The sequence below is a fragment of the Sphaeramia orbicularis genome, chromosome 2, assembly GCF_902148855.1.
Source record: "Sphaeramia orbicularis chromosome 2, fSphaOr1.1, whole genome shotgun sequence".
In the NCBI taxonomy this organism is placed as follows: domain Eukaryota; kingdom Metazoa; phylum Chordata; class Actinopteri; order Kurtiformes; family Apogonidae; genus Sphaeramia; species Sphaeramia orbicularis.
Genome location: NC_043958.1, coordinates 3,696,759 through 3,720,690, shown reverse-complemented (window position 1 = coordinate 3,720,690; position 23,932 = coordinate 3,696,759). Strand labels below are relative to the sequence as shown.

At 35.3% G+C, this 23,932-nt stretch overlaps 1 protein-coding gene across 1 annotated transcript; it reads left to right on the top strand.

Annotated features, from left to right (window-relative positions):
* Positions 1-651: 651 nt before the first annotated feature.
* Positions 652-18,451, top strand: bzw1a (basic leucine zipper and W2 domains 1a). The gene is made up of 12 exons (XM_030153344.1): positions 652-765; positions 2,646-2,719; positions 2,839-3,015; positions 3,985-4,079; positions 4,902-4,967; positions 7,279-7,414; positions 8,199-8,308; positions 10,021-10,191; positions 11,961-12,107; positions 13,465-13,603; positions 14,034-14,156; positions 17,665-18,451. The coding sequence occupies exons 2-12, from the start codon at positions 2,656-2,658 to the stop codon at positions 17,694-17,696; spliced, it is 1,260 nt and encodes a 419-aa protein (XP_030009204.1). The 5' UTR covers positions 652-765; positions 2,646-2,655; the 3' UTR covers positions 17,697-18,451.
* Positions 18,452-23,932: the final 5,481 nt, after the last annotated feature.

Genomic DNA, 23,932 nt, shown 5'->3' with positions numbered 1-23,932 from the left:
GAGCTTGACACCTTTGACTTTTCAGTGTCATGTTTGCACTTTGCCAATTCATTCTGACCAGATTGGAACCTTTAGCGGACCAGTTTTGGCCCATGGGTTGTAAGTTTGGCACCCCCAGTTTAGAGGAATCTGTATATAATGATAAATCTCTTTCTTTTATCAATAAGACCCTATTACTTCACTTTTTTGAGAACAATAAAAATAAACCTTGTCCTGAAAATACAGCATCCATCCACTGATAAATAGATAAATATCCTCCTGAGACCCAGTAAGTAAACATATTCACCATTTTACATTAACTAATTGCCTCAGTTGGAAACAGCATGATGCAACAGTTTTTTTCAGATATATTTTAGTTTTCAGTGGACTCTTTTTTTTTTTTTTCTTTTTTTTTTTTTAAAGAAAAGCTGTGAAACTCTTCTCCCCTACAGAGAACAGAAATGCATTGCTGGGTCTCAGGAGGATATAACTAATAGATAAACACTGGTAATAATGAAGGTGCACTTGCATAATGAACAGTCAATGCGCTAGATTACCCACATAAATATATTATAATAAAATATAAAACACAGACTATACTTGTTGTTCTGTTGTGTGACATCAATGACTGGTGTGAACGGAAATCCCCCGTTAAATTGCGCACGCGCAGCGGGAGGAGCCTGCGGAAGTCCTGACGGGAAGGTCTTTTTGTTTGGGCCGCACACAGACTCGACTGTAGCTTTGATTCCCCTGGTTCACAACCGTTTTTTATCTGCATTAATTTCGGTGAGTATTCATACCAGTGACTGTGTTGTGTTTGTCATACAACGACTTTCATCTTAAACCACTGACGTAGCGGTTTAGAGGGCAGAAATCGCTATTTTTACCCGGCAATCTAACCATCATGGGCGCCGCTGGAGGGCGAACAGGGGCTTCCTTAACTAGCATTAGCTTCAACGGAGCTCACATGCTAATAGAAGTGCGTGTACATTTTTTTAAAAAGTGTTTGTAAAAAGAGTATTCGATAGCAGGTAATGTATAAGAACATATAAAGTCACGCTGACAGTCTTCGGAGTGTATTTATTTAGTAGTTAACCGTGTATGCTAGCCGGATAGCAGGCCTGGCTAATCAGTGGCGGCTTGGCGCATGGTGAGGCCCAGAGTTAGCTAATGCTAAACTACAGTTAGCTAGACGAAGTGTGGAAAATCCCTCTCTGTATCCGACTAAGTCTGTATCCTCAGGGTCAGAACGTGTGCAACCAGTTTGTGTTTCAGAGTCGCACCTTTTCCGTCAAGTTCAAGCATGTCTGTCAAACTCATAGTAATACGGAAGAATTCTAGCATCCAGAAGCCACTGGCTCCATTGTACACCTGGTATTGTCTTTTGTGTGTTTAGTCTTTTGGATTTCATCTTTGCTGAACGATTATATGTTCGTGTTTACTGAAATGATTTAGACATACTGTAGAATATTATGATGTGAAAGGTGTTCCATCAGCAGTTTTGTTAACTTTGAGTCGTGCTCAGTGTTTTCGCTCAGGTTTGTCATATTTAAAAGATAAATATTACATCATAAACATGACGTTTTCGTTCTGTTGATCCTGCCACTGTTATTTAAACAGCAGTAGATGGTGTAGTGTTTGGTGACTAATACACATGCACAAATCGTGTGGTTATTTTTGGCAGTAATAATGTGTATGTGGGATTTAACGAACTACATTGTCCATCAGAAGCAGGAAGTAGCAAAGCACAAATAGAGTGTAATATACTTCCGGTATCCGTACTCGAGCCCTTTTAAATGATTTTCATTTTAATTCTTACTTTGTAAGACAGGTGTGTTTCTTTTTCCCACAGTAATGCTTTTGAAGGGGAGTTATCCAGTGTTTATTTTTTTGCATCATTGTGTGTCGTCAAACACGTGCATAGATATTGTTTTAAGTTTATAGCACTGCATATTAATAGACAAACACCTGCAGGATTTTATTATGTGAGCCAGTGTTGGGTTTTGTTCATACACTTACTTTAGCACCTATTAAATCAAATGAAAGAACACAAATGTAATCTGAGTTCATAAACACTGTGGATAGTATTTAACAGATATGGCTTTTTATTACTTTAATACTTTGAGGACATTTCAGAACCTGTTTATTTTCACACATACTACAGCTAAGCACTTGATTGAAAGTATTTAACTCAATAATTTGTAGTTCTACTAGAGTTAAAGTGTGTAATGTACATTTGTTCATACTCATTGAGGAATACTGCAGTAAATTAGTTTTATGGGGCATAAGAGGGAGTATATTGGGCTTTGAATAGAGACAGTAGGCTTTTTGGTTTGTTGTTTTTGGCCTTTTGTAAGTACAATCAGTGAGGAACACTGCTTTGTTTATCCTTGATGTACATTCTTACATCTGGCTGCTTCTTTTATTGTCAAACTTGGGTTATGTAAGGAAAACTTTATTGTTTCGTATTTGGACACCAACAAAGGCTTGACGTGGAGCTCACCCAGGCTACACCCAAACACTAGCAACACAAAGCATAATTAAAGGGAACACTGTGTACTCTTCAGCCTCATTTTGTGTAACATGTAGTTTGTGCATCTTGAGTGAACATTAACTGTGATTTCTGCCTCTTTTTTTTTTTTTTTTTTTTTTTTTTTTTTGCTTAGGGTGTCTTTTATGAATAATCAAAAGCAGCAAAAGCCAACGCTAACCGGCCAGCGTTTCAAAACGAGGAAAAGAGGTGGGTGTTTGTTACTGCTGCTTTACATTCTTCTGCTTTTCAAAACCATGCAATGCCTCTGGATTCTTCTTTTTTTTTTTTTTTTGTCTGGATCTGATGTCTGTGTTGTATTCCCACAGATGAAAAGGAGAGATTTGACCCTACTCAGTTTCAAGAAAGTATCGTACAAGGCTTGAATCAAACTGGCACTGATTTGGAAGCGGTTGCAAAGTTTCTTGATGCCTCTGGCGCCAAGCTTGACTACCGCCGGTATGCAGAGACACTCTTTGACATCCTGGTGGCTGGCGGAATGCTGGGTAAGTTAACTGAAGATGCAGAGTATCAAATCTTCCTTTAACGGATATTACGACGCTAACACTTCTAAAGAGCTGCGTAGCCTGGGTACTGTTCTTCAGATAGTACTGAAAAGTCTTGTTAGATATCAGACATTCTTCGAAAAGAAATACTCTTGAAATCACAATAAATGGGCTTGTTTGTCTTATCCATAGGCTTGTATGATATAAAATGGCTTATTATAGTTGTGGGTTTGTTTAAGTTGAAACTTAACACTTAAATGTATTTTCCTCAACAAAGTAAAGTGAAAAATCTAAAATTACCCATCATTAAAGGTTGACCAAACTTTTAATTCTTCACATTACCCATCAGTAGCTATTGGAGCTAAGTTCTGCTGATGGAAATGGGTTATAAAGCATCCTAACAGAACTGATTAATCGGCCAAATGAATGACTAACCTTTCTTAAGTGATTATCACCATTTTTATATAATATTATCCTCTATATTTTGCAAATTGTCCAGTCAAAATCAAGTATTTTGTTGTATTTAATTCACTGATCATGTAGATGTTCATTAAAGCTCAGAGGAAATACAGAGGTCCAACACCATGGGTTTTACTGGTGAATCAATGTTGTAGAAGATGAAGGTGTTGCCACAGTAACTACAAAACCTTTGAATGTCCAAATGGGTCATATCTGATGACCATGAAAGGATGACAAACTCTATTTTACACCAATTATTTAAATGGATTGGTAGGATTAGTAGATCAACAGGTATTAAAGGTTGTAGATCAGTAGATGGTTTTGGTCACTGGTGGTCGTTTGGATGTTTGTGAGTTATTTCTCTGCAGCTCTTTCATAAAGAACTGGAACTAGAGTACAAGTCTCTGATGATAAAAATGGTCTGAGGACAGGTGTAGAAGTTGGAGTGTGACATTAGTTGGTGAAGCCTGGTTCTCGGATAAACTCAGTGTTTCCTTTTCTCTTGTTCAGCCCCAGGAGGGACTCTGTCGGACGACATGACCCGCACTGAGTTCTGCCTCTTCACGGCACAAGAAGACCTTGAGACAATGCAAGCATATGCTCAGGTAACAAAAACAGACCAGGACAAAAACTGAATTTACTAGATTCTATTCAACAGTTATATTTAAAGCTCACAGGAAGTGTTTGTTTGGACACCTTCAGGGGCCACATTCAGCCCAATTTGATCTCAAGGGGTCAGACCAGTAAAATACAACATAACCTATCAATAATGACAACTTCTTATTTTTTTTTTTTTTTTTTGTTTTAGTGCAAAAAATTTACATTTATGAAAATATTCATATTTACTAACTATCAAACCAAAAAAGATGTAAATAACCTGAAGAAACTGAAAGTTCTTAAGAAAAATAAGTGGAATTTAAACAATATTGTGCCTAAACTTATCATTTATACATGTGCATTATGGCTCAGATGTACAAAGGCACAAAACACTTAGGAACAGTCAGAATGTTGTTAGAATTGCACTTCATTTTCTTTAAACATTTCAGGTTCATATTTGTTCAGGTTATTCACATTTTATTAAAAGATTGAAGTAAATATCTTCATCATTTAATGGGTTTGGTTTTTTGCACTTAAACAGATATGTGGAGTTGTCATTATTTATAGGCATAATGTTATGTTGTTTTGTTTCACATTCAACCAAGAAGAATATTTGGAGTCATTATTTCTAGATTATAATTCTGTTGTTTTACTTCAGATCATATTGTTCTGTAGGTGGAACCTGAACTAAAACCAGTTCGACACCCTTGACTGTTACTGTTTTCAGTGAAATGTTTGCAAATTCATCTCATGGGAGGCATTGGACTCTTTGGCTACATGTTTGACACCCTACCTCAGGGTAAATGCTAACGCTCTTTTCTCTTCGAAAGGTTTTTAACAAGCTGATCAGGCGTTACAAGTACCTGGAGAAGGGTTTCGAAGAAGAGATCAAGAAGGTGAGTGTTGAGACAGGTTCGGTAACAGAACTCGTCCCTCCAGTTTGAATGCATTTATACTTTGGTGCAGACACAAGCTGCTGTTTTGATGCTATATCATACGTAGGTGATTCGAGTATGTGGCGCAGTGTTTGATTTAGGACCGAAAAACTCATGCAATTTGAAGTAAAAGCTGCACTGTGAAACCACTGGTATTTTCGGTACCAACTGTTGCATAATGGCTCTGAGTGCTTTATATTCAAGAACAGTGCAAAACACTTCAGTGAGCAGGAATGGAACAGAGTAGCTTCTATTGTCATTGTGTGTACAGTTAAATTAGGAGTTCTATTCCAGACAGTGCAATGATATTAATAAAAAACCAATATGTCAGAAAATAAAAACGGTGCGAATATATAAAATTACAAGAACTAAAAATATGATTATAAAATACTCACATTTTACCAAAGCAGAATAAGAATAGAACTATAAATAATATTCATAAATATGAATAGATACAATATTAACAGTATGCATATCTATGAATTGAAGTCTGTATAGAAGTAGTGCATTTATGTTTGATAAATAGTGAATAAATACTGTATTGTTGCAAGAACAGAAATTTATTGCACATAATTCACATTATACAGGGTTATTGCACAATTTTGGAAGTGATTGTACAGAACTAGAGTTAAAAAAGGATCTCTTAAGTTGTTTCCATGGTTAATCAAAACAAATATTCCAGGAATATTCTTGATAACATTCAGTTATGCACATTTAGGGCTGAATATTAGGAGGTGTTTTTCTGTGGATCATATTGAGACCTTTTATTAATTCTAGCAGAGGTTCAGTCATATGTTATGATGGTAATGGCGTTTATATTTACCCATAAAGACCCAAACATCCACTGGCAACCAGAAGTATCTACTGATCTGAAATGTTAAATATCTGTTGATACACTAATCCTATCAATACATGTAAATAATTGGTGTAAAATACAGTTTGTCATCTCTTCATGGTCATCAGATATGACCCATTTGGATGTTCAGAGGCTCCGTAGTGACACTGTAAATTCCATAGTTTTGAGTAAATGACAGTGGATGGAGACACTTGCTTTTATGATCAGTTATTCATATCTTTGCTGAAAGTCACTTTTTCTTCAGTTTTCTCTGTTTCTGATAAAATTACCCTCAACTTAAGTCTGAGCTTTTATGAACATCAACATCAGGGGTGTCAAAACTCATTTTAGTTCAGGGGCCACATTCAGCTAAATTTGATCTGCAGTGGGCCGAACCAGTAAAATATTAACAAAATAATAGAGAAATAGTGTCAACTCCAAACTTTTCTCTGTTTTAGAGCGAAAAAAGTAAATTTACATGATGAAAAGGTTTACATCTACAAACTGTTCTTTCAAAAGACGTGAATAACATTTGAACAAACTGAAAAAATAAGTGTAATTTTAACAATATTATGTCTCAGTTTATCATTTACACGTACATTATAACTTACAGATCACCGTGGATCTACAAATACACAAAACATTTAATATCAGGCAGAATATTGTTAAAATTGTACTTACTTCTCTTAAGACATTTCAGGTTATTCATATTTGTTCAGGTTATTCACGTTTTTTGCGAAATTATACTTTGTTTTAGTGTAAATATATGAACATGTTTACATTTACAAAGAGAAAAATTTGGAGTTGTCATTATTTTTATGTTATTATGATAGTATTTTACTGGTCTGGCCCACTTGAGATTGAATTGGTCTGAATGTGGAACCTGAACTAAAAGGCTTGTTAATATTTTAGTGTAATTTTTGCATTTCACAAATTCATCCCAAGGGCCGGACTGTACCCTTTGGTGGGCCGGATTTGGCCCCCGGGCTGCATGTTTGACACCTGTGATCTACATGATCAGTGAATTAAATATAGGAAAATACCTGATAGTCAGTGGGAAAATGCAAAAACCTAGAATAATATGACAGTAAACGGTGTTAAATCACTTAAGAAGGGTTAAATAGAGAGACAACTTCATGTCGGAACTGCCAAAGAAGTACCACTGGGTCTTGTATAATGACGGAGACACTGATTATGCCATTTTGTTATTCTGTCTGCTGTAAAAAAGTGTTTACATTTCACACTCAATATAATTAATAAAGTTTTAGACATACAGACGACAGACAAATTGAAGTTATGAGTTCATTTACAACTATCTGCATCCAGTGATATTCGATACATAGAGATTGAATTGAGCTTTTGTCATGGTATTTTTTAAAAAAGAAATGCTGCCACAAAATAAGGTTGGATTAACTGTTTTCTATCCATTTCATGCAGTTGCTGCTATTTCTAAAGGGGTTCACTGAGTCTGAGCGCAACAAACTGGCCATGCTGACCGGCATTCTGTTGGCCAACGGCAACATATCAGCGTCCATCCTGAGCAGCCTCTTCAACGAGAACCTGGTCAAAGAAGGTGAGCACAGAAATGCAGCACTGAAAAACCTCAACAAATAGACCCTTTTAAAATACTGAGGTCTAAGTCTAATCCAGGGATGTTAAACATACGACCCCTGGGCCAAAAACCAGCCCACAAAAAAGTTCCAATCTGGCCTGTAAAATTTTAAAACTTACACTGAAGATATTAACAATCAAGGATGTTCAAATTATTTTGGTTCATTGGTCACATACAGACCAATATGATCTCAAGTAAAATACTATCATAATAACCTCTAAGTAATGACAACTCTAAATGTGTAAAAAAGTGGAATAATTTGGAATTTCTCAAGAAAATGAATTGTAATTTTACCAGTATTCTGTCTGTTATTAAATATTTAGTGTCGTTGTAGATCCACTGTGATCTGTAAGTATTAATGTACATGTGTAAATGATAAACTGAGCCAGAATATTGGTAAAATTGCATTAATTTGTCTGAGGTAATCTGTTTTACTCACATTTGTAAAAAAAAAAATAAATAAATAAATAAATAAATATATATATATATATATATATATATATATATATATATATATATATATATACATACACTTGTAGACAGACATTTTCTTAATGTAGTTTTACTTTTTTCACTCAAATACAGTAAAAGTTTGTAGTTGCCATTATTTATAGGTTCTTCAGTTATTATTTTACTGGACCGATCTGCTTTAGATCCTGTTGGGCTGAATGTGGACCCTGAACTCAAATGTTTGATCCTATTAAAGTGTTTGTTTATCTGAATCTTATCGGTGTCATCTGTTCAGGTGTCTCTGCTGCCTTCGCTGTCAAGCTCTTCAAGTCATGGATCAACGAGAAGGACATCAACTCTGTTGCTGCCAGTCTCCGCAAAGTCGGCATGGACAACAGACTGATGGTAAAGTTCACCCCCGTCAATCCAGACTCATATGAACGCTTTAACCCTTTAACCCCTGAGACATGATTCCAGGTAAAGGTGCTGCTGTGAATGTGCGTCTGTTTCAGGTTCATAAAAGCTGCTGTGAGTATGTGCTTGTGTTCTTTTTCTTCTGTGGTTTTGTTTTACTGTGTGTTTTAGGGTCAAAACAGGTGGAATAACAGAAAAAGACAGAGAGGAAGTGAAGTTTGACAGTTTTTTACTAAATAAGGCACTCAGAATGTACATCAATAAGAGATTTAGGATGTTGAACATGAACTGTGAACTGGAACACACTGAACAACAACAAGGATTTGAATTTGGACCCAGAAGTTTTAGTTCTGGGCTCTTTTCTAAATCAGTCCAGCTACTTTTTGACACCTGGTTGAACTCCAAAAAGCTGTTACATGGTCAAAAATCCATAAAAACACATAAAAAAACCAACAACAAAACATTAAGGAAAAACACCACAACACTGCAAACAACAGGAAAAACAAAAAAACACAAGGAAAATGGTGTAAAGAAAAAAAGAAGTAGAAAACAGTCTGTTTTTAGAGCTCTGTGTTTTGCCCTCCATTCCACAGGTGGCGACAGGTGCACTGAGCATGCTCAGGTGTCTATTGAAAGCACAAGGTCTATTCTCTCAGCACATTTTGAAACTTTTCCGACTAAGCAAACACTTGATTTTTTTTAATTTTTTTTTGTAACTTATATTTTATTCGTTTTAAAAGAACAACAAAAAGAAAACACAACAACATGAACAAGTCTGGGTAGCACAGTCTCATCAATAATTTTGCTTATATAATGTCCATTTTTTTCCACTTTTTGTTCATTTGTGGTTCTTGTAGTCTCAATCTGTGTGTTAGTTTTTCCATTAGAAATATGTCCTCGATCGTATTTATCCATTGATCCTTTGATGGCCCGTTCATCTTCCCCCAATTCCTTGTTATACATTTTTTAGCAGCTATCAACATCACCTTTACCAAATATTTATCATATTCATGTATCGTGCCATCACCAAAGTATTCAGGTTTCTTTGGAATTGTGTATCCTAGTACTTGACATTGGACATAGTAGATCATTTCCCAAAATTCCGAAAGTTTTAAACATTTCCAAAAAACATGAGAATGGTCAACATCCATCTCCCCGCATTCTCTCCAACATTCCTGATGCCTCTGTAACTGTTTACCTTTAAACTTGGGTGTAATAAAAAATCTTATAAGGTTTTTCCAGGCAAATGCCCTCCATGTTCGAGAGCTAGTAGTTGTATGATGTAATTTCCACATGTTTAGCCAATCTATATCATCAATTTCTATGTTAAATTCTCTTTCCCATTTTACTTTTACACAGTGAGTTGTTTGCTTATCGAGATTTATTAAGGTTTTATATAATGCTGAGATTATCCTAATATTGCTGTCTTTATATGCTTTAGTCATGATTTGAACCACATCGCTCTCTTCCATGGAGGGTCCCACCTGTATTTCCCCCTTTAATAATCTCTCATTTGAAGATAACGGAAAAAATTGTATTTCTCAAATTTATATTTTTGTGTCAAAGTTTGGAAACAACACTTGATTTTTTTCTGGATATTTAAAATAAATCATACATTCAGAACACTCACCACAGACACGTCAGGGGTTAAAGGGTTAAACACCATCTTTTTCGTCTCTAACCCAGAATCTTAACGTCCACAGGAACTCTTTCCTGCCAACAAACGGAGCTGCGAGCATTTTTCTAAATACTTCACCGATGCAGGGCTGAAGGAACTGTCCGACTTCGCCCGCAACCAGCAATCCATCGGCGCCCGCAAGGAGCTGCAGAAGGAGCTCCAGGAGCAGATGTCGCGTGGTGACCCGCAGAAGGAGGTCAGGCTTTGGATGGATGTACCTTTTATTAACCCCAATCTGGGAAATGACAGTGTAGCAGCAGCGAGACACACAGTAAAAATAGAATACAAGAGCAAACACTTGAAATGATAAATTAGATGTTTTTCCAGCCTGATGGGAAACTGTATTTTCCATGACGTCCACGGTCTGAGTTGTTGTTTTTGGAAGGGGCCGCCTCAGTTTGGTTTGAGCCTGATGTTCCTGTTGTTGTTTCGGTTCAGGTGAAGCTCTAAATGTTATCGCTCCTCCTGCCTGAGGGTGTGTTTGGCACACGTCCTATTCAAACCCCCCCCCCATTTAGTCGTTTGTGCTAAATGTCAATGAGTCAGAATGTGGAAGGAGAATTAGCAGCCCCTTTACGTTCATGCAGTCTGGGAAGTTTAACAAAGAGGAACAAAAAACAAGCAAATTTTACACAAATAACTACATTAAGATGACTCTGAGGACGAAGTTAATACATGAATAAAACATTAAATGGAATAAGCTTTATTGTCATTGTACAGTGCAATGAAATTAGTTTCTGTGTTCTATAAGGTGAAATATGCACATCAATTACAAAAACAGTCAAGAATAAAAAAATAATAAGTACATGAAACTTTATTTCAAACAAAATACAAAGGTGAACAAAAGCCAAAGAGAAGCCACAAATTTAAACAGAACATTCTAGAGTATTGAAGGCAACTACCCTGATTTTACATATTTAATATATAAAATCCATAAAAAAAGAACGGTCAGCACGAAGTTACGTAAAAAGAGCTCAATGTACAACACACCATAGAAAGCAGAAGGACACAAAACAATCCATCGGTATTTGCTTCTTTAAACACTTCCATTACCATCCTGGGTTAAACTGCTGTTCCTTATTTTTGTATTTCTTTAAAGTTTGTATTGTATATCTTCCTTTAAACTGATTTATATTTTTACTTTGCTTTAATTCATCTGTTCAACTGTTCAATAATTCAACCCTTGATTGAAACGCACATCTTTTTTACAGATGGTCTGAAATAATGCATTTATAAATTCAGTTTATATCCTCCTTCTCTCTGAGAACAAATTCTGTCTTTCAATATAAAACGGTTGTGTAAAAAAACAACAACATACACACAAAAGCGAGTCTAGTATTAGTGAAATGTGCAGGATGTACAGGTGACAGTAACAACTATAATGTTAAGTCTTTTCACCCATGAAGACCCAGTGCTACTTTTGGGTCAGTTTCCTAAAAAAAGTAACCTTTCTTAAGCAATTTATCACAATTTATTACAATATTATGCTCTATATTTAGCATTTTTCACTGTAATTTATGTATTTTCCCATATTTAAATTCCTATTTTTAATGTAGATGTTGATGAAAACTCAGAGTAAATTCAAAGATTATTTTATCAAAAAAGAGAAAAGTGAAGAAAGTGACTTTTTCAGCGAAAATATCAATAACTGAATCAATGTTGTAGAAGATGACTGTTTCCATGGTAACTATGGAGCCATTTGAATGTCCAAATGGGTTATATCTAATGACCATGAAAAGATAACAAACTGTATTTTACACCAATTATTTTCATGTATTGATAGGATTAGTGGATCAACAGTTTAGATCAGTAGATGGTTCAGGTCCCTGGTGGATGTTTGGGTTTTTCTGGGTTCAGTAAAGTGAGTAGTGTAATGTCCTGGCTGGTTGGTTCTAGTGTTCTCCTGGTAAAAACATGCAAAGTAAACACTTCTGACCTTCGCTATGTGTGTTTCTGTCACCTCAGATTATCGCCTTCACCAGGGAGGAGATGAAGAAGGCCAACCTTTCTGAGCAGGCCATGATCGGCATCATCTGGACCAGCGTGATGAGCTCTGTGGAGTGGAACAAGAAAGAAGAGCTGGTGACCGAACAAGCCATCAAACACTTGAAGGTACGCGGCCGATCCGTCCACAAGTCCGCTGGAGTTAGGATTAACTGGTTGTAATGGCTAATCTTATTCTGTACCAAGTGTTTTTACCAGTAGAGGGTTAGGAACAAGGTTTCTACTCATCCTATAAATGACTAAAGTCTTACATCTTTCTAGCCTTAACACTTAAAAACCCAAATAATGTTTAAAACCCGTTTATCCACTCGACTTATTAATACATGTGAAATCCAGTGGTTCAGTCTGTGGGATGGAAGGAGACAAGAGAGAACAGGTTTAGATGGACGTGTAGAGAGGATGGGTAAGGAATACACTGAAGGATGAAGATGATCTACCAGGAGGAAAAGAGGAGGTTTATGGAGGAGGGAGAGGATGGAGTCAGATAGAAGGAGGTGATCTGATGAGGAGTATGGAGGAGGAGTACTACTACTACAATGCAGAAATATATTGTAGAAGTATGGAGGAGGAGGAGGAGGAGGAGGAGGAGGAGGAGGAGAAGTATGTAGTAGAAGTACTACGACTATAATGGAGAAGTACATTGTAGTAGAAGTGTGTAGGAGAAGTACTACTACATTGGAGTAGTACATTGTTGTAGTAGTAGAAGGAGGAGAAGTACTACTACTACAATGGAGAAGTACATTGTTGAAGTAGTAGAAGTATGTAGGAGGAGGAGGAGGAGAAGTACTACTACTACAATGGAGAAGTACATTGTTGAAGTAGTAGAAGTATGGAGGAGGAGAAGTACTACTACATTGGAATAGTACATTGTTGTTCTAGTAGTAGTCGTAGTAGAAGTATGTAGGAGGAGAAGTACTACTACATTGGAATAGTACATTGTTTTAGTAGTAGTAGTAGGAGTATGTAGGAGGAGGAGAAGTACTACTACTACAGTGGAGAAGTACATTGTAGTAGTAGGAGAAGTACTACTACATTGGAGTAGTACATTGTTGTAGTAGAAGTACCGAGGAGGAGTATGTATTAGTGGAAGTATGTAGTAGTCAAAGTACTACTGCAGTGGAGGAGGAGGAAGAGGAGTACATTGTTGTCATAGAAGTATGGAGGATGAGGAGTATGTTGTAAGAGGAAGAGAAGTACTACTACAGTGAAGTACATTGTAGTAGGAGGAGGAGGAGTACGTAGAAGTAGTAAGAGATGGAGGATGTAGTAGTATTAGAAGTACTAGTAGTATTTGTAGTATTTCTGCGGGTTTTGAACAGAAGCTGCTTCGACTCTAACGTCAACACAAATGTAATCAGTTTAATTCTCAAACATAAACCTTCCGATCAGTCCGGTTCTGTTCTTATTCAGTTTTTTGTTTTTGTTTTTTGTTTGTTTTTGTGACCGGTGCTTGTCGTCTCCGCAGCAATACAGCCCTCTGCTGAAAGCCTTCACCTCCCAGGGTCTGTCTGAGCTCAGCCTGCTGCTGAAGATCCAGGAGTACTGCTACGACAACATCCACTTCATGAAGGCCTTCCAGAAGATCGTGGTGCTCCTGTACAAAGGTGAGCGCTAAGCCCCGCCCGCACGCCTTCAGCTGCACCAATGGGACGTCGCCTCCTACTGACACCTGTCTCGTTTTGTTTTAGGTTTATGAAAGTCCGTTCACTTTAAACGCTGACAAGTATGAGGTCATTTTTCCACATTTCCTCGACCTTTGTACCTCTAATGCTTGGTGTCTTCTATGATTCCCTTTAAAAACAAAAAATGAAATTAAAAAGAAAAAGCAGGAAAGACACGATAAATGCAAACTTGAGCAGATTTTTTTCTTTTTCAAAGGATGGAAATAAATTAATGAAATTGGAGCGACAGTAGCTACCAGCCCCGCCCACCAAGCATCAGTTACAGCTGAATGAATGACAGTATTGAAGGCGCTGGAGGGTTTTCACCGTCGTCTCCGTGTCTGATTAGCGTTTTGTTTCCTTTTTGCTCCAGCGGACGTTCTCAGCGAAGAGGCCATACTGAAGTGGTACACCGAAGCCCACCTCGCCAAGGGGAAGAGCGTCTTCCTCGAGCAGATGAAAAAGTTCGTGGAGTGGCTGAAGAACGCCGAGGAAGGTGAGGAGTAGACGAAGAGTTCAGCGTCAGGGAGGAAATATTTGACCTGTCGAAGCACGAAATGAAACCACAGGCAGGGAGTGAACGAAAGGAAGCGGTGATGAAATCTAACCTGTTTTTACACGTGCAACACAGACGAGGATTCACCGTCTGAGTCTGAACAGGAACTAGGATCAGGTTTTACTTCCAAGTCTATAATATCACCACCAAAAACATGCATAGATGTAATTAACATAGCAGTTCACGTCGTCGTTTTGTGTAGAAGTCGGTTTTATGTGGTGAGTTTTGAGATTTACAGAGCCTTTAGTTAGTCCCTGAAGGCAACATGCTAATGATTCTTACAGTAGTCGACTATTCAGATTATGAACTGCAAAAAATTATATTTATGGAACTAATAAAATACATTTGGGTTCCTTTAACAAGAACATTTAGTGCACAATAATTAGACTGTTTAACAAAGTTTGTTCAATATTCAACAAATATCGCAGCAGCAGTAAAATCCTTTTTTTTTTCTTAAAAAGTTTGTTAAACAACTAAATACTCAAGATTTGAAATCAGCAATGAAATAATATTTTTCTGCAAGTTCTCCCTGAAAAAAGGTGCAAATGAACTGGCAAAAGACATTTTCTGACACTTTTATGACAAAATCTAGGTGGTTTGTTTTAATAATACAGTCTCTGCCAAAAAACATGCGTAGAAATAATCTATATATTTGTTCACGTTGTTCTGTGTAGACATCTATTTGATCTGCGGTGAGTTTTTAGATTTACAGAGCCTTTGGTTGGTCCCTGAAGGCAGCATGCTAATGACCCTTTCAATAGTCGACTAGTCAGATTATGACCTACAAAAAAAATTATTTATGGACCAAATAAAATATATTTATTTTCTGTTAATGAGAACATTTTTTGCACAATTAGAATCCATAACAAAGTTTGTTCATTATTCAACAAATATCGCAGCAGCAATAAAATGCTTTTTTTTTTCTTAAAAGTGCATGCTGTGTGTCACAATTCCAGTGTCTAACAACTAAATACTCAAGATTTGAAATCAACAATGAAATAATATTTTTCCGCAAGTTCTTCCTGAAAAAAGGTGCAAATGAACTGGCAAAAGACATTTTCTGACACTTGTATTTCAAAATCTAGGAGGTTTGTTATAATAATACAGTCTCTGCCAAAAAACATGCGTAGAAATAATAAATATATCTGTTTATGTTTTGTGTAGACATCTGTTTGATCTGCGGTGAGTTTTTAGATTTACAGAGCCTTTGATTGGTCCCTGAAGGCAGCATGCTAATGACCCTTTCAAATGTCAACTAGTCAGATTATGACCTACAAAAAAAACTATATAAATGAACCAAATAAAATACATTTGGGTTCCTTTAACAAGAACATTTGGTGCACAATAATTAGACTGTTTTACAAAGTTTGTTCAATGTTCAACAAATATCACAGCAGCAGTAAAATACTTTTTTTTTTCTTAAAAGTGCATGCTGTGCGTCACAATTCCAGTGTCTAACAAATAAATACTCAAGATTTGAAATCGGCAATGAAGTAATATTTTTCCGCAAGTTCTCCCTGAAAAAAGGTGCAAATGAACTGGCAAATGATGTTTTCTGACACTTCTATTTCAAAATCTAGGCGGTTTGTTATAATAATACAGTCTCTGCCAAAAAACCTTTCAATAGTCGACTAGTCAGATTATGACCTGCAAAAAAAAATTATATTTATGCACCAAATAAAATATATTTGTTTTCTGTTAATGACAACATTTTGTGCACAATTAGAATCCATAACAAAGTTTGTTCAATATTCAACAAATATCACAGCAGCAATAAAATGCTTTTTTTTTTTTCTTTTTTTTTTTTTGTCTTCAGTAAACAAAAGTGCGTTTGGTGCATCATAATTCCAGTGGCTAGAAAAGTATGTTAAATGACTAAATACACAAGAGTTGAAATCAGCTATAAATAAATGTTTTTCCTTCATATCTGCCAAAACACACACATAGAAATAATATATCAATTCATGGCTGTTTGATCTGCAGTGAGTTATGAGATTTACAGAGCCTGTGGTTGGTTCCTGAAGGCAGCATGCTCCATAGCTGCAACTAATTGACTCGTCAGATTATGAACTGCAAAAAAATGATTTATGGCACCAATAAAATACATTTTCTTTTCTGTGACAGGAACATTTGGTGGACAATAATTGGACAGTTTTACAAAGTTTGTTAAATATTCAGTTCAGTTTTCAACAAATATCGCAGCAGCAGAAAGAGACTTCCCTTCCCTAATACTTTTCCTTCGACACTGGAATAGTGATGCACAGCATGTACTTTAGTGTAACGCAGTTTGTTAAACAACTAAATACACAGGAGTTGAGATCAGCAACAAAATGAATACTTTTCCCTAAGTTCTTCCCCCCAAAAAAAAGAAAAACAGGTGCAAAGTATTGGCCAAAAAAAGACATTTTCTGACACTTACATTGCAAAGTATAATTAAATCTAGGCAGTTTATTTAATGGTACAGTCTCTGCCAAAAAAAAGAAAACATGCATAGAAATAATTAATATATCTAGTCACGTTGTTTTGTGTGGGAAAACATCTTTTTTTTTTTTTTTTTTTGCAGTGAGTTTTGAGATTTACAGAGCCTCTGGTTGGTCCCTGAAGGCAGCATGCTCTAGGGCTGCAACTAAGGACTATTTCAATAATCGAGTATTCAGATAATGACCCACAAAAAAGTATATTAATGGCAGCAATAAAATGCATTTTTCGTCGTTTAACATGAGCATTTGGTGCATATGGCAAAAATTAGCCAAAAAACCAAACTGCTGTTAAATCATCGCATCAATATATTTTCAGCGTTTATTTTTTTTTCTTTCTTAAATTTCTTAAACAACCTCAAATTTGCTATGAAACTACCAAACATTGTCATTTTAAGGATTTTAACCTTTTAAATGCCAGTTTAATAATGTGAATTATGAATTATTTATTACAAAAAAACCCACAAATGAGTTATTTTCCATTGGTGGTGATTAGAGTCCTGAATATGTCAAAGATTAGCAACAAAACTGATTTAAGCTCATTAGTATTTGGTGAATAGTTATCGTTACTTCCTTTGGACATTTAAGTTCCCAAAAATGTGTCATTGACTTCCATTAGTACCTTTTCTTTTTTTTTTTTTTTTTTTTTTTTTTTTTTTTAATCTCACTGCCATTACAGTATAAAACCATACATTTAATTTTGAAAAAAGTAGAAATATTCAACATTTAAGAACAGCATTTTTTACCACAAATGTACATCAGTAGAGAATAAAAGACATGAAAGAAAAAATTTAAGTAAAAGTCAAGTTTAGGAAAAATGTACATCAGTGGCTCTTTTTCAGCCTTCTTTAGTTGTAATAATGTTCAAACCTCATAAAACTGAAATTAAACGTCCAGTTTGAAGTTGGTTTTATGCATTTTTCTGAGTTTGTCTTCTGTTTTTTTTTTTTTTTTTCTTTTTTTTTCTGCAGAGTCAGAATCGGACGAAGAGGAGGCGGACTAAAACCTGTCGCCATATGAGCTTTTTTTTTTTCTTTTCTTTTTTTTTTTTTTAGTTTTTTCTTTTTTTTTCCTGTTATTTTCTTTTTTCCAGGTAGCAGCAGGAGCAGTAGAATGTCTTTGACGTTTCCTTTCTCTTCTACCTCCTGTTCTTTCTGCCCAGACTCAACCCTTCCACCTTCCACTCCTAAAAGTTATTTAAGCTCAATTTTAAAAGGGCTCAGTCCTTATTCGGCAGAAAATCAACATGGCCCCTTTCTCTATTATCATCATTATTATTATTATTAATATTATTTTTCTTTGGTATCATTTCTTATGGTTGTTGTAATGCCTTCTGTAATTTGGATAGAAAACATTCCATGTGATCTCGCTGCTTGTTTGGATTTAAAAGGAGGATTTTGGTTCAGATTCGAGTTCGCCTTCTTTGCCATTCAACAAATGTTAAAACAATTTTGCCAAAGTTTTTTTTTTTTTTTTTTAATTTAATTTTTTTTTTTTTTTTTGCCCTTTTTACTCTTCATCACCCAGCTCATGTTAACGGCTCCTGTTTGGTCTTAAGCTCCGCCTTCTTTCTTGACTTTTGGGTAAACCTGTACGCGTGTCGAGGTCACTCGGGTGGGCGGGTTTGTGGGATGACACGCCCCCTGCCCCTCCCCCATAAGATGCCTCGCCAGCTAACTGATTATTATTGGTTTCTACTTTCTTTAATCTGATATAAACCAATTGACTTTTTTATGAAATAAAGACTATTGAAATGGTTTCAGTGTTCGTCTGTTTGTGGCTCCAGTCTTTAAGTACAGAAGAAACTTAAGTAGTAATTTATGATTGGTTTAAGCTGAAACGGGTTATTTAAATTTTTAAATTTGAGTTAAAAAAAAAATTTAATAGAAAAAGAATAAAAAATAAACGGGTTTTTTCTGTTTTTAATGAAATAAAAATTTTGAAGAATTAAAAAATATATTAGAAATATTAAATGAAATCAATTTTAAAAGTAACGCGTTATTTCTTAACCCTTAGGCACTTCCAAAAACTGCTAAATGTTAAAAACTTAAGATTTTGTTTTGTTTTGTTTTGTACATAATTCTTTGTAACATCTTCAGCTCTGCTCAAAACTACCAAACATTCAATCATTTGAAGGATTTAAACCCTTTAAATGCCAGTTTTGTTACTTAAATTCACTGTTATTTATGAAAAATACATATTAAATGACCTATTTCAGTAAAATATATCATTAACTAAAATTAAAACTAGCGTCTACAACTGAGTCCAGTCTTTTCTGCCTGTTTCAGTTCATCGTTTTGTATTTTTGCAGACTGTTCTAATATAATCACTATAAATCATACGATGATTCTTTAGCGTCTTCCAGCGCTTAAGTGTTCATTTTTAGCCTAAACAACTCCTTGAACACTAAGAACTATTTTTATGATAAGTTCCACATGGATTTCTCTGTACGTTTAATCTGTCCTGAGTGATTTATCACCATTTATTATAATATTATCCTGTGTTTTTAATTTTTTCAGTGTAAATCATGTATTTTCTTATGTCATTCACTGATCCTGTAGATGTTCATAAAAACTCAGAGTAAATTCAAAGGTTATTATGTAAAAAAAAAAACTGAAGTGACTTTTCCACTTTTTTTTTTTTTTTTTAATTAAACTCCATGGGTTTTACTGGTAAATCAATGCAAAATATTGTTTATTTTCTCTATTATTTCATTGGGTTTTGTGCATTTTGTTGCCTATTTTTAATTTTTTTCTTCAATTTTGTTCATTTTGTAGCCTATATTGTTCATGTTACTTCATGTATTATTGAATTTTTGTTCATTTTGTTGATTATTTTGTTTTATTTTAATTTTAGTTTTTTGGCTTATTCCCTCACATTACCACATATCCTTTTTGTATTTTATTATATTTTGCACTAATTCTTAACATGTCGATGGCCAGAATACAAAACCTCCGATCTGAAAAAAATCACTTTTTCAGGAAACAAAAAAAACATTTAGTTTTATTATAATATGGTCTTTGTTAAAGATATCCAAGCATATTCTACTGTTCTTAGACTCTCTTTCTATTTTACATGTTAACAGTATCATCCTTGTTCTCACCATTTAATGTGAAAACTCAAAATCTAAAAATTTGCAGATGGGAGGTTTTGTATTTTTGGCTGTCGATGTATTGATAATAGTTTATCAACAGGTATTAAACAGTTTTTAGTGGATGTTTTTGGTCACTGGTGGATGTTTAGGTTTTATTAATTATAAAAAAAAAACTGAAATGAATGTAGGGGTGGTTTTCAGAGGCGAAATAGGGTTTTTCATGCAGGACAGTGCATCAGGACTGGATGTAATTTTTTTTTATTTTTTTGTTGCACCAGTGACTGTTCTTTCATCTCTGCGTGTGATTGGTCGGCTGAAATCATGTGATGTGAGTTTGTGTCCCTGAGCTTTCACAGCTGATGCCATTTACTCATCAACTGTTAATGAGGTCCAGTCCAACATGTGTTGAACCACTGAGGTCATCTGTGTGAACGGACACAAGGTAAGACTTTTACCTGTTTATTTGGCAAATTATATGAATTTAAACAATTTAGGTTTAGAAATAAGTGCTTTTAAGTCTGTGTCAAAGCTGGATGTTATTACAGTTGGGTTAAATCACACAAAATGACTTTAATGTGTAGGTTTAGAGTCTGGTTAGTTCCAGTGCATCTTATTTAGCATTACAACAAATGTGTTAAAGGTGTAATAAGGTGATAATGACAGACGCAGAAAAAAAAACATGAAAAATTCAGTAAGACATGAAAAGATGCAAGTTTTAATCTTTTTTTTTTGTAGCTTTTTTTCTTCAGATAAAACAAGAAAAACACAATGTTATATCCTCTGATGTAATGATTTAGAGCTTATGTTCTTCACCTTGTTTACGTTTTCCTTTTTGCAAAACCGTTTTATGTATATTTACATTTATTTATTTATTTATTTATTTATTTATTTATTTATATTCAAATTATGACCAAAAAAGAGGGTAATTAAAAAAACAACAGACCAAATAGACAGTTAACCGGAGACTGGATCACAGAGAAATTCCATCATACTGTTTAGAATTCTATTAAATCATTATTTTCAGTTTGTTTTTTTATTTAAATTTTTTATTTTTTAGACATTAGACTTGTTGGAGAGGTTCAGTTCAGTTTCCACAAACAGCCAGAAACCAGGTTCATGTTGAGGAAAAAAAAAAAACAGAAGAGGAATTTGACCAGTATTCTGTTACTAAATGTTTTGTGTGTGTGTATCCACTGTGATACCACAGATGTCATGTACATGTGTAAATGAGGAAGGAGGCAGATAATTGGTCAAACTGCACTTATTTTTCCTCACAAATTACAGGTCGTTCATGTTATTTACATTTTCTGTGAAGAAATAGTTTGTAAATGTAAACATTTCATGATTTTATTTTACTTTTTTGCACTAAAACAAAAAAAGGGGGAAAAAAACAAAACAAAAAAACAGCCAGAAACGTCCAGTAAAGATGGAGTTTTAATTGTGATTCTTTGCGGACACGTCTGTCTTTTTATTGCTGTAAAAATTAAAAGTTGAATTTATTTTTATTTACCGTAAATTCTGGACTATAAGCCGCTACTTTTTTTCCCCCACGCTTTAAACACTGCGGTTTATACGACGATTTTACCGGTACCACGGCTCGGCACTACCGGCACCTCCGTGGCGCACCTCCGTGGCGCCTCAGGGCCAACGCTGGTGCCGTGGCACCGCGGTGGTGCCTCGGCTGGAGGTGCCGGTGGTGCCGGTGGTGCCGGTGGTGCCATGGCTCGGTACCACAGCTCAGCTCGGTGCCACGGCATCTCGTCCCTACTGCACGTCGTGCGTAATGTTAAATGAAAATGATATTATAACAGACGTAATTACTTGTTTTTAATCTTTATATTTTATAAATAAATTAAAAGTCCGACTCTAAGGAAAAACAAACATTTCTTCACTTTCAAGTGTCTTTCAAGTCATTTTCAGTCCGTGAATCCGCCGCCGGCGCCAAAGCCCGTCAGTCCTGTATCTGCACGAATCCAAAGGAAACCTGAAAAGTCCACCGACAAAAAAAACAGAAAGAGAAAATGTACTTTTATTACTATCGTTTTATTGCCTCGTTTTTTGTTTTTTAATCATCATATAAACAACGAATCAGCCTACAGACATGACAGCAGGCTCACACATATCAGACCCATTTACATTCAGGGAAGAATTTCATTTGAACTCAAATTAAACCTTTATCCAGTTACGTCCAGTTCTGACACAATGAAAACAAAGGTTCCACTCGGTCCCACAGACTCCCACAGAAGCCAGGCTTCAACAGGAAATGCACTGAGCACAGATCATATGAGGAAACAGTGTAACAGGAATGTATGAGAAGTGAACAACATGGAGTCTGAGGATCTGGGATAAAACTGATTCTGAACCAACTCTTCTGTGAGATGAACGTGTTTGAACACATGTGGAGTCAGTGAAATGTCAACACAACCGAACACATTTAACCATTTAATTTTGGTAATGACAGGGGAAGCCGGGCTTCTCTGTCAGTCTGTGAGGAATCTCCACTGGTGGACACCCAGGCTTATACTTGTACAGAATGGATTTTCTTTGTAAAATTCGGGTCTGCGGCTTATATTCAGGTGTGGTCTGCAGTCTGGAATTTACGGTTATTAACATCAGCACCAGAGGATCGAGTCTAGTTTTACCATCTTTGTTTTTGGTCAGATTTAATAAAAACCACATGTATTTATTTAAATAAAGCTCATTCTGTTCTAATTCCTTTATATGTTGTAAATCAGAGGTGTCCAACATGCGGCCCGTGGGCCAAAACCAGCCGCCAAAGGGTCCAATCCAGCCCATGGACCTGCAGAAATGACCCTGAAGAATTAACAATGTTCACATCATTTTAGTTCAGGTTCTACATTCAGACCAAAATGACCTAAAGTAAAATACTATGATAATAACCTATGAATAATGACAACTCCAATTTTGTCTTTGTTTTAGTTAAAAAAACAAAACAAAAAAAACAACTACATGAAAATATTTACATTTACAAACTATCATTTCACAAAAAAATGTGAATAAACTGAATAAATATGAACAACCTTAAATGTCTTAAGAGAAATGTAATTTGAACATCATTTTGTTGACGGTCCCTTCCAATTAAAGTGTAATTATATGTATTTAAACTTAAAGTTGGTCTGATATTAATGAATTATCCTTAAATCTTGGAAAAACCAGTGTTATGATATTTAGTAATAGAAGGAGGGGGGTATGAAGAACTTAACATAGATGGTTGTGTAATAAACAGAGTTAGGGAAACAACACTTCTGGGGGTTATGGCCGACGAAAACTTAATTTGGAAATCGAATATAATTCATACGAGAACACACGTTGCTGAAACAAGTGTCATATTACACAGAGTAAAAGCATTTATGAAACAATTCTGTGTTTTAGTTTAGTTTATTTGTCTCAAACTTTAAAGGGGGAAAAAAACCCAAAACAGTAAAACCAAGAAATCAGTTACATATGCACCCATTAATGGTCGTTAATCACAGAAAAAGTAACGAAATACAATAAATTTAGCATAAATGTACAAATGTATCAACTCCTCATACACAGTTTGAGAAAGAACAGAAAGAAGCCAAAGCTTTTCCAGTCCTGTTTCCTTCACTTTCACTGTCTAATTCTTAACCAAATACATTTAGTTCATCTGTAAAATAGATAATAAATAAAAAACTAGTCAGAACACCTTTGTGTTGGTTGTATCACCATTAACATCAACACAAACATTCTGCCAAGAAATAAAAAAATAAACAAATACAGAACGAAACTATGCAGAGTATAATACACCAACACCAAACTTCATATAAACCCCTGAAAAATATATGAAATTATACATACAATAATATGGAAGTGGTCTGATTACTCCATATATTTGTGTTTGTAGTAACATTTGTTTGTATTCTCTTTTAAATAGTATTCTTAGACGACTTTAAAGTGTCATCAGGTTTATTCCATAACTTGGTCCCACATACAGAAGGGTCTGGTGGTGCAGTTCTACTGATTATTCCAAATCTGGATTTAAAAATGAATTTAGCAGCAGCCATAGTAGCACAAACTGTAGATCTGAGCAAGTACCTTTAACTATAAACTCATACTTTCAGGTCCCACATGAAGAGTCCTGGTATGAGGAAACAGGAGTTCCA